The sequence below is a fragment of the Lithobates pipiens genome, unplaced genomic scaffold (genome assembly GCF_037356315.1).
Source record: "Lithobates pipiens isolate NorthernLeopardFrog02 unplaced genomic scaffold, aLitPip1_a1.2 Scaffold_18, whole genome shotgun sequence".
Classification (NCBI taxonomy): domain Eukaryota; kingdom Metazoa; phylum Chordata; class Amphibia; order Anura; family Ranidae; genus Lithobates; species Lithobates pipiens.
Window position 1 is genome coordinate 123,962,170 of NW_027507758.1, and position 16,990 is coordinate 123,979,159.

General features: G+C 44.0%; 1 protein-coding gene across 5 annotated transcripts in view; it reads left to right on the forward strand.

Annotated features, from left to right (window-relative positions):
* The window catches only part of SANBR (SANT and BTB domain regulator of CSR), a 70,492-nt gene extending 58,450 nt beyond the window's left edge, over window positions 1-12,042 (forward strand). For 3 of the 5 annotated variants that reach the window (XM_077486063.1, XM_077486064.1, XM_077486067.1), the window contains 3 exons: window positions 2,362-2,450; window positions 3,552-3,643; window positions 11,813-12,041. In XM_077486063.1, coding sequence (XP_077342189.1) covers window positions 2,362-2,450; window positions 3,552-3,643; window positions 11,813-11,849 — 218 coding nt within the window. In that variant the 3' untranslated portion in view covers window positions 11,850-12,041. Of the gene's footprint in view, window positions 1-2,361; window positions 2,451-3,551; window positions 3,644-11,812 lie in introns of all 5 variants that reach the window. The other 2 variants (XM_077486065.1, XM_077486066.1) reach the window with 1 other exon arrangement.
* Window positions 12,043-16,990: the final 4,948 nt, after the last annotated feature.

The window sequence follows — 16,990 nt, forward strand, 5'->3', positions numbered from 1 at the left end:
ATCATCTACCATCATTGTGGACATTGATGGGTGAAAGTTGGTGAAATAACACAATTTTCCATTCCAACCCCTATGAAAAGCCTTTCCCAGTCACCACAATGTCACTTCTACAAACAAGACAACTTGTAATAGAAGAAGAAATATACTTACTTTTTTAGCTGCCTGTGTGTTGAAAAGCCTGCTATGTTGCTCCCCAGCCAATGCAGTACTTCAGGCAATATAGTACCTGATACACCATCTCATGCTGCATTTTCTGCTGTCAGCTCCTATGTCCTGTAGTGACATACAAGCTGGCGGGAAGAGCTACAGTGTGCAGTGGGCAGCCGGTTTTCTACACACCTGGAACTGTGACATACATGCGGCGGCTGGGGAGCAGCAAAAGGATCGCATTTCAACCCATCAAAAAGGTAAGTATATAGCCTCTTCTATTTCAGTCTGCCTGGTTTGTAGAAGTGACCCTGTGGTGACAAAGGGTCTGGAGCATCTGGATCGGCAATCTTTCCTCATACTGTGGTGACAGGGTCTCGTAGAAACTTCAGCTTGTATTGTGAATTTTCTGTACCTTGTCTTACTATGGGCCCCATTCACAAAGTGGAATCTTACTACAACTGAGTATCCGGTAAGATACCACACAGCATTTTTCAAAACGTTTTTTGGCATTCACAAAAAAAGCTACTAAAATTAATAAATAGGTGTTGTTAAGGAGCGGGTTTCCGCCCGCATCCTTAACAACCGCTAAACAGTATGGTTGTTGAGGAGCTGGCTGCGGCTGGTTAACCACTGACAGCTGAAAGTAAGGGAAACAATTGGAAAATGTGAAAAAACTGTGTGGGTTCCACGATCGGGTCTAGTATGGATTTTGGAGGGAACCCCTCACTTAAATAAAAAAAAAATGATCTGGGCCCCCCCCCCCCTCAAAATCCATACCAGACCCTTATCCAAGCATGCAGGCCCGCATCCCAAGAAAAGGAGGGGACGAGTGACGAACCACCTTGTCCCCATGTTGATGAGGGCAAGGGCCTTTTCCTCACAACCCTGGCTGGTTGTTGAGGCCTGCAGGTAGGGTGGTTTATTAGGATCAGGAAGCCCCCTTTAACAAGGGGCCCCCCAGATCCCAGCCCCTCCTGTATGTGAATAAATATGGGGTACTTACTCATTCACCCCAAAAAAAAGTGTAATGTCTTTTAAAAAATTTTTTTTAAAAATGTCTTACGGTGTAGATCCATCATTAATCATGACCCCCGCCACCACTGCCGACCCGAGAAAAAAAAAAAAGGTCAACATGCGCCAAAAGCTCCCGCCATCAGGCAGCGCCACTGCCTGACCATTCTTAAATAACGAAGGGGCGGGGCCACCCGGTGACATTACCAGATGGCCTCTTCCCCTTGTGATGCCATCGACCCAGCATGCCCCTGCCGACGACATCACAAGGGGGCAGGATCACCACATTTTTTATTTTATTTTTTACATAGAAGACTAAGGTCAAAAACTGTCTAATGTCTAATTTTTTTACACTGCACTTTTTTTTCGGTGAAGGAGTAGGTGTACTGTGTACCCCATTCTCATTCACATGGGATCTGGGGGCCTCCTTGTTAATTAAGCAGTTATGATTCTTGCTCACAGATCCCCACAACCACCGGCCAGGGTTGTTGAGAAGAGGCCCTTACTATGGGGATAAGGTGCTTTGGGGGGGCAGAGCCCTCCTGCCCCAAAGCTCCCCCTCATGTTGTGGGCATGTGGCCTGGTATGGTTCAAGAGGGTGGGCACTCTCCCATCCCCTCCTTTTCCTGACCTGCCAGGCTGAATGGTCGGATAAGGGTCTGTTATGGATTTTGGGAGAATGGCACATTTTTTAAAAATGTTGGTATGGGGGTTCCGTTCAAAATGTATACCAGACCCAAAGGACCTGGTATGGATTTGGGGGGGGGGGGGGGGGCTCATGACACTTTGTTTCATGTTTTTTTTTTTGTAATTGGTTTCTTTTACTTTAAGCTGATGACTCATCAGTTGTTAAAGAAGTGGCTGGCCGCCTGCTCCTTAACAACCAGGTTGTTTACTGGTTGTTAAGGATGCCGACAGCTGCCTGTTCCTTAAATATCAAATGTGGTAAATAAATGGTCAATTTGTGAATTGCTTTCACTTCTGTTTTATGCGGTATTTATCAAGCATTTTATTTATGCGGTAAATACCGCATAAAGCAGCGTTCACATTTTCAGGGTCACATGTGGTTTTTGGGAAAACACCTAAATATCACATGCGATCTGGTTCTGTGAATAAAGCCCATTATATACAGCTTATAGAAGTGCAAAAACCTAAAGAATTGTGCACAATGTAGCTAAATGTCATTTATCCATGTTTCAGACCAGAGAAGAATGACTGAAATTACAGGCCATCTCATCAAAATAAGACTAGGAGATCTTGAACGTGTGAAGTCCAAAGATGGGAAAGAAGTAAGTAGCCTGGTCTTAAGTTCTTGCCTACATATGGTTCCAATGTTCAGCAAAACTGTTTTCCAGTAAATCAGATAATCAGAATTCTCACTTTTGGGTAGACTGGCCCAATCTAATATTACCTGCAGTTTATTTTCCTGACATTTTTATCAAATATTTTGAAAGCAGCAAATAACATATTTGCATAAGACCCACTTAAGTGTGTAAAGCATACCTTTTGTTATCTGTTGAGCATTCAGCCATTTCAAAAGAATTACCAACAGTCCCCTAAATCTGAAATTTTAATTTCTTTCGTGAAAAACGCAAATGATTTTTGAATTTATTTTGTAACAGTAAGGGGTCATGCACACAGGATGTTTTTTCAACTGCTGTTAGGCGCGTCTTTTTTTTAACTACCTATAAACACCCCTCCATGTTAGCCTATGTGTACACATAAACTTTCAGAGGCATTTGGAGGCATAAGCGTTTAGGGTCAGTAGAAAAAACGACAGCTTGTGCATCCAGGAGCAGAGACTGTTGAGCTGTAAAAATAAAAAAATGCCAAAAAACTGCTATATGCTGTAACAAGCGTTTAGCCGCATTTGACGTTTTTACATTATAGGGAGTTTGTTTACTGAACAAATGGCAAAAAATGCTAACGCCAAAAAACACCCATAAATGCAGCTAACAACGCATTCTTAACGCCGCTTTTTCCTGGTGTTTTTTTAGCCGTCCTGTGTGCATGAGGCCTTAGCATTGTGGACTAAGCAAATCCAAGCGTTTCCCAATGATTCCCTTTAGAGACCTTTTGTTTCCTTTAAGTCTATATATGTCATATAGTGAATATTCCTTGAAAATGTACTAATTTATTTCATTTGCATGTGCCCCCTACAACATGAATATTGTGTGCCTAGAATCACAAAATTTGTACATCCCTTGTATTATTTATGTTGTTGAAGGTTTTTTTAAGTTTTTATATAGATGTTAAATATCAAACTCTGTTATATGTAATAGTATGTTCCAGGTGTGGACAGTGCACAGATATAATAGCTTGCTTATGGATATTACTGATTCTCCAAATATTTGTGTAATAATATAAATCCTGAACATTTTTGATCTCAGCATGCAGGTGGGATTTACTCCAGACTTGAAGCTCAAATCAAAGCCTCTGTTCAGACCAATAGCCGACAAAGTAACACAGAGAAGAACCCTAGGTAAAGTACATGATTTTATAGAACAGTGGAAATATGTTCCCAAAGCTGCCCATACACTCTTACCTTTTTTTTTTTCATTTAAAGGATAAGTTCACTTTTTAGAAAAAAATTATAAATGTCAATTTTTTTACAGGTAAAAAAAATGTGCATTTTTTTTTTTTTGGAGCCTGTAAAGCATTGCACCAGCAATTAGCAGATCGCTAGTGCCATGCAGGTCTTCAGCAGATCGCTGGTGCCATGTGGGTCTTCAGCAGATCTGCCAGTGCATCTGTGTGCCCATACATCCCATACGGGCAAGCAGGTACAATCAATGAACTACCACACCGCTCAATAGCACCGTGGTAGTTCATTGAAAACTACAGCCGACAACCGCAAAGGCTGCCAAGCCTTGTAGTTTTTCATTCACAGAGCACTGTGAATGAGTGAGGCGGCCCGGGTGAAACCCTGAGTATGGGTGTAACATGTTACCAAAGGCGAACGTATCCTTAAGGCCCCTTTCACACTTGTACGACTTGTCCTAAGATTTGGGACTGCAAAGTCGTATGGCAAGTCATTCCCCATGATTTCCAATGACTACCATTCATATTAGTACAACTTCAAGTCGTGCTGACTTCAAAGTTTTCCCTGCCCTACTTTTTTACGACGTTGATCCTACTTCAGCATATTGAATATAACTGAAGTCAGATCAAAGTCAGATCGCCAAATTAACTGATCCGACTTTGGCATGCGACTTGTGCTCTGATGATCTTGAGGGGGAACTCGACGCCAAATAAAAAAAAAAGCATGGGTTCCCGCTCCAAGAGCATACCAGGCCCTTCAGTCTGGTATGGATTTAAGGGGAACCCCCACACCAAAAAGACTGCGTGGGGGTCCCCCCAAAATCCATACCAGACCCTAATCTGTGTACACAGCACGGCAGGTCAGGAAAGGGAGTGGGGATGAGCGAGCCTTCTGAACCGTACCAGGCCGCATGCCCTCAACATGGGGGGTGGGTGCTTTGAGGCAGGTGGGGGCCCTGGGCCCCCCCACCCCAAAGCACTTTGTCCCCATGTTGATGAGGACAAGGGCCTCTTCCCAACAACCCTAGCCGTTGGTTGTCGGGGTCGGCGGGCGGGGAGCTTATTGGAATCTGGAAGCCCCTTTTAACAAGGGGGGCCCCCAGATCCCAGCCCCCCACCCTAGGTGAATGAGTATGGGGTGCATTGGACCCCTACCTATTCACGTAAAAAAAATGTATCAAAAATAAAACACAGTACACAGGTTTTTAAAGTAATTTATTAGGCAGCTCCAGGGTCTCTTCCGACTTCTTCTCCCCTCTCCGGCTCTTCTCCCTCTTCTGGCGACGTCTTCTGCCTTTGCTGGTTCTTCTCCCCTCTCTGGGTCTTTTCCGCTCTCTGCTGATGTCTCCTAGCCCTCTCCAGTTCTTCTCCCTCTTTTTGTTGTCTTCTGCCTCACACTGGGATGCTTTGCAAGCGCTATAAAGCTAAAAATAACGCCTGCATAGCGCCTGTAAAGAGCCGCTCCTGTCCTCAGGCTTTCACACTGGAGGGATGCGCTAGCAGGATGTAAAAAAAGTCCCATTAGTAGCATCTTTGAAGCGGTGAAGGAGTGGTGTATACACCGCTCCTTCACCCCTCTTGCCCATTGAAATTAATGGGGCAGCCTGGCTTTTTCCTGTGGTTTTAACCCTTTCTTGGCCACTAGCGGGGGTAAAAGCGCTCCGCTATAGCGCCGCGAAATTGACGGTAAAGCACTGCTAAAAACAACAGCGCTTTACCGCCGATACACCCACCACCGCAGTGTCAAAGGGGCCTTAGGCTTCATGTACATGGGACATTGTTTAACCTCTCCTGAACGAAAAAACGTCCGTTTAGCCACGTTTAAATGCTGCGCTTAGCCGCGTTTATTCAGGTTTAGCCACGTTTGCGTTTAGAAGCATTTGAAAAAAAAGTAATTTTTTTTTTCAAAATAGCCAAAAATGAAAAACGCCTGTAAACAAAATGCAGCTTAACGCGAGTTACTGCGCTTAGCCACGTTCAGAAGTGTTTGGCGCATGAAATGCCTCTAAACTCAGTGTCTGAACACATTTTTTTGCTTTCCAAAAAAGGCCTCTAAACTCAGCTGCCTAAAAACGACATTAAATGAACCTGTGTACATGTACACATAAGATAAGATAACATTGGATGAGTTCAGGGGCAGCTGAAAAATGCATCCAACTGCCTCTGAAAGTCCGTTTACCAGCAGCAGTGTACATGAGGCCTAATGTACACTGCTGCTGGTAAACGGACATTTAGGAGAAGTTGGGCATTTTTCTCAACTGCTCCTGAACTCTCCTCTATGTTATCTTATCAGTACATGTACACAGGGTCCTTTAGAGTAGTTTCTAGGCAGGTGAGTTTAGAGCCCTTTTTTGGAAAGCAAAAAAATTAGTTCAGACGCTGAGTTTAGAGGCATTTCAAGCGCCAAACGAGGTAAGACGCATTTAGCCGCGTTTTGTTTACAGGCGTTTTTAATTTTTGGCTATTTTGAAAAAGAACAAATATATATATATATATATATATATTTATGGTCCAGAGCCCTCAGACCGATACGGATAAGGATGACAAACAAGGTTAACATAAACTCGCTTACTTGAAATGGACCTGAAAGTGTGCCCTGGTCTAACGTACGGTATGCCAAAATAAGGGGGCATACCTTAAAATGAAATGAATATGAAATGGGTGAAATGAGTACTCACTTGAGGAGTATGCTTAGAGAAATGCCCTGATAAAGGGGATGGGTGGGCGGGTATCGCGCACCGGAACCGACGAGGAAGACGGGCGGACGGCTGGTTATATATTCCACCGGGCTCCTCCCATAATTTCAGGCCACCATACTGGCCTTTCTATTTATGGTCCAGAGCCCTCAGACCGATACGGATAAGGATGACAAACAAGGTTAACATAAACTCGCTTACTTGAAATGGACCTGAAAGTGTGCCCTGGTCTAACGTACGGTATGCCAAAATAAGGGGGCAAAACATCCAGGTAGGGGTTGCACTTTATTGAATCAAGACTGTCACTGGGTGAGTTTGACAAAGGCCTGGGCCATCTCTATTTGCAGATTGGGTATGTAACGGGCAAAACAGGAGGACTTCCATCTACCCAATTTCTTGATAACATGGACCGGGACCCCTTGGCGGGAGGCAGTAGAAGCTGCTTCGATACGGAATGAATGTCCGGAGTAGTGAGCAGGATTGAGGTGAAGGATGCCCAGGAGTATCCTGACATGCTCCATGAACTGGGCTGCGTTGAGAGGTTTCGTGTGAAAAGGCAGAAGCGGGCCAGTTCCTGGTTGGTTGGCCAAAAAGGTCAACAAGCGGATGAGAACAGTGACCGGGCACCAGCGGTTGTTGGTTTTATAGAAGTGTATGTCCATACCCGAGCCAAGCTGCTGCGTCTTGGAGACTGCTAAGTGCAAGATGAAATGGTCTTCGTATCGGACCAGGTGGTGCTTGTACAGCATGCGTGCTGTGAGGCTACTACAAGTAAACTGGCTTGGCCGTAAGAAGCCGTAGAAGGCCAGGTGTACGGCTGCTTGTAAATGCCACTCATGTGGAGACCGAAAGGTGAAGTGGCCAGGATATCTGACATAGTTCTAGAACGTCTCCTGTGAAAGGCGGTGGTTTGGTGCCGGCCATCGGCTGGCGCTTCTGGACACTGCGCATAACAGCCCGAACGGTGTGGTAAGAAAATAAGGAGGGTACGGTAGGGTCCTGGAGGGACGTGAAATGTTGTACACCGGTCAGGTATAGCCGGATCGTATTAACGGATAACATCAACTGCGAGTGGCAGTAGGAAATGAAGGCTACGACTTGATTGACACGGGACGTCACTGTGCTGTGATACGTGATGAAGCGGTTAAAGGCCCTCCAGGCTGACTGATAGGCCTTGAGGGTATTGCGGGAAAGGGAGTGATCGATAAGTTGGGTAGCCGCTAGGAGGTGAGGGGCTAATCCAGGGTTAGTTGAGACCAGTCCGGGATAGCTGCTGATGTTGGTCCGGCTCCGGGTACCTGATCGGAAAAGAGACAAGGTTAAAGCGGGAGAGGGCGTCCGCTGCCTGATTGAACTTACCGTGGATAAAGGAACAATGGATGTTGAACTGAAACGACAACAAGAGCTGGACCAGTTGACGTAGGTAGGACATAATCAACAGAGAGGACGCCTTGGTGCAGCCAGGAATTGCCAGTAACTGGGGAGGCCAGGGAGCTGCGAGCCGGAGGTGGCCAAAAAACAGCCGCAAGCCCGTGGAGGCCGCTGCGTCGGTCATCACCTGGGGCGAAAGGGAAGACACGGAGGGAATGAACAGGGAGACGCCATTCCCAGACGATAGGAATTCCTCCCGCATAGCAAGGACTGCTGTTGCCGCGGGATCCAGGCTGAGGACTTGCTCTGGATCCTGTGAGAGGGACAGTAAGACCAATAGGCGTGACACAAGGCGCGACCCTGAGGGATGATGCGCATGGCGAACTCAACATGCCGTGTAGGGACTGTAGGTGTCTTTTGGACGACTAGACTGGAGAATATGCGAGGATATAATATGCCCCTAAAGATGGCAGTTGTGATGGCGAGCGTTTGCCGTTGGCTATGGGCTGATGCCTCTGGATGCCCCGTGGTGGGGATCTTGCTGTATGGGCCGTAACGACAGATGGCTCTCCGTGCACTGTAAGGATAAGAAATGCTGAACGCTGGCTCGAAATAGCCTGGGCGTGCTACAGGAAGAAGCCAGTTGCGTGTGACAACATGATCCTGGTGCGGGACGGAAGCTGAACTCAACTGTCCTAAGGAAGAGACGGATAGACAGACAACAGTGAGTGGTTTGTAAGAAAAGCCACAGGAGACGAGTGGCCAATTAAGTGCTGCTGAAAATGACATGTAGCCAGTTTGTGTGCCACTGAGAACGTGCTTGCCAACGAATGATTGCAAGAAGTTATGCTAAGTCGCGAGCCTTGGCATGACTAAAAGTTGTGTTTAAACATGTGCTTGCGACAATTGCCCGGGAGTTTGTCACTGGAGATGTATACGTAGTGACTGTGAGCAATTCGTGTTACCGCATGTGCACTGCGAAGACTATAGGAGTTGTGCTTGAATGCATGTTTGGATGCGTGCTTGCGATGATTGCAAGATGTTACCCAGGATGCGTGCTTGCCACGACTGCAAGATGTTATGCTAGGATGCGTGCCTGCAACTAATGCAAGGAGTTGTGCCAGGACTCGTGCCTGCAATGACTGCAAGGAATTATGGTAGGCTTCATGGGTAGCCAGGCCGGAAAAGACAGAAGTCCATCCGGTCCAACCAAATCAAAATAAATAAGGTATCACACAACCCGACACACCCAATTCTACGCCCGCAGCTGATCCAGAGGAAGGCAAAAAAAAACCCCCAACAGAGCATAGGCCAATTTGCTACAGCCGGGGAAAAAATTCCTTCCTGACCCCTCGAGAGGCAATCGGATTTTTCCCTGGATCAACTATACCTATAAATATAAGTACCCCGTAATACAACGTACATTTAGGAAGGTATCCAGGTTTTCCCTAAAGCAATCTATTGAGCAAGCCAAAAGTGCCTGCCAGCAATGATTGCAACAAGTTGTGCCTGGACACCTGCTTGCAACGATTGCAAGAGGTCTACGCTCGAATGCGTGCTTGCCATGATTGCAAGAGAACTATGCTCGAATGCGTGCTTGTAATGAGTGCAAGAGGTCTATGCTCGAATGCGTGCTTGCAATGATCGCCAGAGGTCTATGCTCGAATGCGTGCATGCAATGATTGCAAGAGGTCTATGCTTGAATGCATGCTTGTAATGAGTGTAAGAGGTCTATGCTCGAATGCGTGCTTGTAATGATCGCGAGAGGTCTATGCTCGAATGCGTGCTCGCAGCGATTGCAAGAGGTCTATGCCCGAATGCGTGCTTGTAATGAGTGCAAGAGGTCTATGCTCGAATGCGTGCTTGCAATGATTGCAAGAGGTCTATGCTCGAATGCGTGCTTGCAACGATTGCAAGAGGTCTATGCTCGAATGCGTGCTAGTAATAAGTGCAAGAGGTCTATGCTCGAATGCGTGCTTGTAATGATTGCGAGAAGTCTATGTCTGGATGCGTGCTTGCAACGATTGCAAGAAGTCTACGCTTGGATGTGTGTTAGCAACGATTGCAAGAAGTCTACGCTTGTGTGTGGAGAAAACAGCGAGACACGCCTAAACGAAGCTGTGTTTTCCCTTTTGAGGCAATCTATAATGAAATGAGGCCGAGGAGCAAGGCCCCCGGCAGGCATCCAAACATTGAAGAATCAACTGGACCCAAGCCGGGAAGCGGTATGTGACAGTGAAATGAGAGAACCTGCCATGACAGAGATCCGGATCGCCATGCCACAACTTGCGACCGAGCACGAAACGGATTCTGGAGCATGTACTGAAATGAGGCCATTCCTGGGGCACGCCGAGACGAATTTGGTACACAGATGTGACTATTCGTACCGGAACGTGATAGGTGAAATGAAATGAAAAACCCATGACAAAGACAAGAATCAGAGGACGAGCCCTTGAAGCAAACAGATGAATCCTGTCTTTGGAGCATGTACTGAAATGAGGCGTAGCAGCTGGGCACACCAGAACGAATCGGTGCATAAGGAATGCGACAGGATTCGAATTGGAGCGTAATAAGTGACAGAAATGATATGCCATGACAGAGACAAGATTCAACGACTGGACTGATGGTTACAACAAAGAATCCGTCTCTGGAGCATGTACTGAAATGAGGCGTAGCAGCTGGGCACACCAGAACGAATCGGTGCATAAAAGAATGTGACAGGATTCGAATTGGAGTGTAATAAGTGACAGAAATGATATCCCATGACAGAGACCGGATTCAACGACTGGACTGCAGGTTACGAAAAAAGAATCCGTCTCTGGAGCATGTACCGAAATGAGGCGTAGCAGCTGGGCACACCAGGACGAATCGGTGCATAGAAGAATGCGACAGGATTCGAATTGGAGCGTAATAAGTGACAGAAATGGTATGCCATGACAAAGACAAGAATCCGGAACCGTGCGTGAACCTGCGAGTGACTCAGTCTCTGGAGCATGTACAGAAATGAGGCCGAACCCTGGGGCACTTCAAAGCGAATCGGTGCACCAGAGGTGCGACAAGATTCGCGCCGGAGCGCGGCTAGTGACAGAAATGATTTAAAACGGTAGAAATGAGTGGGACTGAAATGAGATGAAATGAGATACATAACACAACTGCATGAATGATGAGATATATTCGAACTGGAGCAGACCAACCGATACGTGCGGACTGCTTGCTTTGTCGTAACAAGCAGTCGGCTGTGAGTCGAACGATTCGAGCGATACTAAATAGAAATGCTCGGGGAGACGAACGGTTTCGAATGTCGTACCTGCGAATGAATCGCCTGAAGGTGATAACGACTACATCGAAAGTAGAAACAGTGACATGAGTACGAGAGCCACAGTAAAACATCCGAGCGGTTCGTGAGTTCAGGGAATGTTGAAGGGACATCGTAATACATGAACCGAAAAGGGGGTGCCGAAGCCCTACCTGCGACAGCCGGCCCGACGTGTAACGACAAATTCGATGGGTAAGACGACACTCCGACGGCGAAACCCACGGACGCTGATGAACGGGAAGACGGTCAAGACGGAGACGAACAACGCGAGAACTCACGAACGGGCTCTCTGCGTCTGGTCTAGGATAGTCGGCCCTTGATATCTGACGTATCAGGTATCGCGCACCGGAACCGACGAGGAAGACGGGCGGACGGCTGGTTATATATTCCACCGGGCTCCTCCCATAATTTCAGGCCACCATACTGACCTTTCTATATATATATATATATATATATATATATATATATATATATATATATTATTTATTTTTTTCAAACTCTTCTAAACGCAAACGCGCAAAAAAACGCCACTAAACGTGGCATGTAAACTCGGCAAAACTGGCGTTTTAAACGTGGGTTACTATCTGTCAAGTTGAATCATTCAGGAGAGGTTGTAAAAACGCCCCGTGTACATTAAGTTTACTCTTTTTTTTGTCAGCAGCCCTCTGCTGTTCTCTGGTAACTTTCACTCATTTGGTAACTTATTGGCACTTGTGTTTCTTTGCAGATCAAAACCTCGTTTTGGCACGGGACGGACAACATAAGTATAGGCAGTATACTTTGAACATATACTGCTAAGAATTTATTGTGATTATTAATTTGTCCATATGGACAGCTGAAATTATTTATTAGTTGTTTTACCTCTTGCTTGGCAAGTTTTCTGCTGTTTGGAATGCTGCTAGAATTAATTTCCAAAAGTGTTATTTTAGCTGTAAATCCTCTTTTTAATTAAACTTATTTAAAAAAAAAAAAAGTTGTGTTGTTTCTTTTTTTAAACCAGTACTTAACATTTATTTATTTTTTTAATTCATGTGAGCAGAGTTTTTTTTATCACCAACCATGAATTTATCTCAGAGGCTGGAAGTATAGCGTATCTAAATCCAAAAACAAATTACTGCAGCATAATGGTCCTTAGATATGATGGGTACATTGGTTTTCTTTTTTTCTTTAAGACCCCTTTCACTCTGGGGCATTTTTCAGCCGCTTTAGCGTTAAAAAAAGTGCCTGTAAAGCGCTTGAAAGAAGCCTTATCTGCAATCCCAATGTGAAAGCCCGAGTGCTTTCACACTGAGATCCCTTTCACACTGGGGCGTTTTTCAGGCGTTTTAGCTTAAAAAAAAGCACATGTAAAGTGCCTGAAAAAAGCCGCAACTGCAAGTGCTTTCACATTAAGGCTCTGCGCTGGCAGGGCATCAAAAAAAGTCCTGCAAGCAGCTTCTTTGCAGCGCTTTTGGAGCGGTGAATACAACGCTCCTAAAGCGCCCCTTCCCATTGAAATTAATGGGAAGCGCCTGCAAAACGCCTGAAAAGCGCTTTTGGCAGCGGCGCTTTGTGGACGCTTTTAACCCTTTATTTGGCCACTAGCAGGGGTTAAAAGCACCCCACGAGCACTCGAAAAGCGCTGGTAAAGCTCCACTAGTTTAAGCGGCGCTTTACGAGCGTTTTTCGGGCGCTGGCAGTGTGAAAAGCACTTGGACTTTCACATTGGGATTGCAGATGAGGCTTCTTTCAAGCGCTTTACAGGAGCTTTTTTTAACGCTAAAGCTCCTGAAAAATGCCCCAGTGTGAAAGGGGTCTTATTTACACCTGGTGATTCTGGCAGTAATATGCTTCCTGTCTTATGTCTAGTACACACAATGAGAATATCTGATGGAAAAAAACACATTTGGAGCAATCGTCTAATCGATTTGTTCATACACAGCTTTTAAGAGCCAATCAAGACAGTTTATGAGAAAATATCCGAAGGGACGAGCACTAACATTTTTCTTACAAGATAACAGAGCAAACATGTAATTAGTATGGTATTTGTACGAAAACAATTAAGTCACCAAGACCATGCATGCTTGGAAATAAATGAATCTAATACATTACATCACTCCTGAAATTGGGGTTTTGTCTTACGAGAATTTTTGTAACTTTAGTAACGTATTAGTTTTCAATATGGGGTTAGCATTTAACCACTCCACCCCCGGAAGGATTTACCCACTTTCTGACCAGGCCATTTTTTTTTTTGCGCTACGGCACTGCGTCGTTTTAACTGACAATTGCACGGTCATGTGACGCTGTACCCAAACAAAATTGACATCCTTTTTTTCCCACAAATAGAGCTTTCTTTTGGTGGTATTTAATCACCTCTGCAGTTTTTATTTTTTGCACTATAAACAAAAAAACTGTGACAATTTTGAAAAAAATATATTTATTTTTTACTTTCTGCTATAATACATATCCAAAAAATATGTATATATATATAAAAAAAAAATTATTCATCAGTTAAAACCGATATATATTCTTCTACATATTTTTGGTAAAAATAAAAAATGCAATAGGCGTATATTTATTGGTTTGTGCAAAAGTTATCACGTCTACAAACTATGGTATAGATTTAGGATTTTTTTTATTGTTTTTACTGGTAATGGCGGTGATCTGTGATTTTTAGTGGGATTGTGGGGGACAAATGACACTTTTTGGGGACCAGTGACATTATTACATTGATCAGTGCTATAAAGATGCACGGATCAATGTATAAATAACACTGTCAGGGAAGGGGTTAACACACAGGGGGCGATTAAGGGGTTAACTGTGTTCCCTGGGTGTGTTCTAACTGTAGGGGGGATATGCTGCCTGAAACACTACAGAGATTGCTGTTCCCGATGACTGGGAACAGCAGATCTCCATCATGTCCCCTGTCAAAAAGGGGATCTACCTTGTTTACATAGGCAGGTTTCCATTCTATCTCTGTATACAACGATCGCGGGATGCCGGGGGACATCAAATCCGCTGGATGTGCGCGCCCGCTATATCACATGCATGGACTGACGTACATTTAGATTTGCACTATCCAGCCATCTTGCCGCAGTATAACTGCAATGGGCTGTCGGGAAGCGGTTAAGATAAAGAAAGGGGTGATCATTAGTCCAATATTCTCATTGTACTGGGCATTAGAGTCACAACATGCACTGAAGCTGATTAAATAATAAAATAAATAGTGTTGCGCTATAATCAATATTCCACCTATAAGGCTGAAAGTGCTAAGTATTGCAAAACCAGCTACTTGCAATAAAACATTAAGGGGAGGGGGGGGTGCGGAGAAATTCCCCAAAGACTCCCCTACCACTTCAAAATATATAAATGTGGTTCCAAAGGAATAAATTAATACCAATATTTACCATGTGGGTACATGATAATAAAGTGCAGAAAAAAAAAACACCCTAATCACTAGTGTTAAGGAATGGTGCATAAATTCATATATACCTAAAATACCAAAACAGTGAATCAATTTTTTAGAAATATATAAAGTGTAAAAAATCCCAATGTGAAAAAATATATATATAAATATATAAATGAACTAATTGATTAAATAAATTAATTAAAGTGCAAAGACAGCCTCTGGGCTATATTTAGTAATGCACAGAGATTAGAAAGAATAAAAGTTCTCAAAATATCCTCATGAATAAATATATCTTAGGGAAAAAAAGTACTTTTCCAGCATAGTCAACAATAGTAATTATAAATGAAGAAATAGCCAATCCTGAGCATGTTTAAACTTCCAGCCTGATAGGGATAGGGATATCCCAAGATAAGCTTCACCTTAATCCTATTGTCCAGGTGGAATGTTTAGATAGGGGTATTATCCTGCAGCTCCGCTCAAGGATGGATATTGGATTATAGGAGACAAAGGAAAAAAAAATATATCATTGCGCAATGCTCTGGATATTAAACACTCGGATTCAGTAATAGATCCACTCACATAAGTTGAAATGATAAGAGCGCTTTAGAAAACGAATGGTCAGACATCACCGCTTGTTACTGCAGCCTCCACACTGCCAAGTTCTATTGTGCTTATAGACAGTCTGAAGATCCAGTAGATAGATAGATCCAGTGATTATTTGGGGTTGATTTCCTTGAAGATTGACTGACTGGTTTGATCTTCTTGTCGCCCAAGGGACTTTCAAAAGTCTTCTCCAATACCATAGTTCAAAAGCATCAACGCTTCAGCGTTCAGCCTTCCTTATGGTTCAACTTTCACAGCCATAGGTTTCTACAGCTTTACTGTACTGTATCTATAGATACGTTTCTGATAGAGACAAGCGACCATTTCAACACGTGTGACAGGGTGACAATACAGGAGAACATCTGTGATAAATATATGCAATTTTAACAATTGGGTTAACATTTACCTTATGTAAATGTGTTCTGCTATTTATGTAGAGAATATGGGGTGGCTTCTTTATAAAGGAGTACGGATCATATCTAGGATTCCAGTGTAAACCAGAAATCCCTTTTCAGGGTTTGTTATATTAGAAGGGTAATGAATGGTTTATAGAACCCTATGAGCAACACATCCAGCAAATACAGAGGCTGTACTCAAACAAGGGTGGTGCAAATGAGTAAGGGTCTCTTTCGAGTTAGTTGATCAATGCAGAATGCATAGGGACCCATAGCAATTAAAGTGTATGTATAGCCAAAACATTTTTGTATGGAGTAAAGAAGGGTTAAAATCGAATGCCGCGTACACACGACCAGACTTTCTGGCAGAAAAGGTCAGACGGACTCATTTCATCGGACATTCCGATTGTGTGTGGGATTCAGCGGACTTTAAAAAAAAAAATTCTGACGGACCTAGAAATAGAACATGTTTTAAATCTTTCCAACTGAATCAATTCCTATCGGGAAAACCGTTAGTCTGTATGCTATTCCGACGGACCAAAAACAATGCAAGGGCAGCTATTGGCAACTGGCTATTGAACTTCCTTTTCTAGTCCCGTCGTACATCATCGCATTCTAAACAAACGGACTTTGGTGTGAACCTGTGTAGGCAAGTCCATTTCAACGGAACTTGCAGAAAGACCATCAGAGTTTATTCTGATGGAAAGTCCGGTTGTGTGTACGTGGCATAACAGTTTATTTTATACTGTGTAACATTGCAGACATTTCCCCATCTCCCTTCACCTCCTCTTCTGGGAACTGAAGGTGAAAGAAAATGAAGATGAGAGGAATAGCCCTCTAAGACAGAGTTGTTCCCATTGAAAAATTTTCCCTCAGATCCTGTTCTGGTGACAACTATAAAATGTTATATTCACCATCACTTTCTGTTTCAGTAACAATGGTCAACGGGACAAATATGTGAATCAGCCCAGTAAGGACACAGACTGCAAAAAAGAAAAAGAAAAGAAGAAATATGGGATTTCTAACGTTTCCCTACTGTATCCAAAACAACAAAAATTGGATTTTTATATACAGCTTACCTGTAAAATCCTTTTCTTGAGAGTACATCACGGGACACAGGAGCTTCATTACATAGTGGGTTATATAGGTACCTCTGGTGATTGGACACTGGTTAACCCCAATTAAGGAGAATTCCTCCCCTAAATAACCCCTCCCATAAGGGAGGCACCTCAGTTTTGTAGCAAAGCAATAAGAAACCACGTAAAACCCAAGAGGGGCGGGAGCCCTGTGTCCCGTGATGTACTCTCAAGAAAAGGATTTTACAGGTAAGCTGTATATAAAAATCCAATTTTCTTGATCATATATCACGGGACACAGGAGCTTCATTACATAGTGGGATGTCCCAAAGCAATGCTCAGATTGAGGGGAGGGAGACACAGATCATAATTATAGACCGCCAGGGACCGGAGGACCCAAACTGCAGCCTGCAGTACACTACGCCCGAAGGCGATATCCTCTT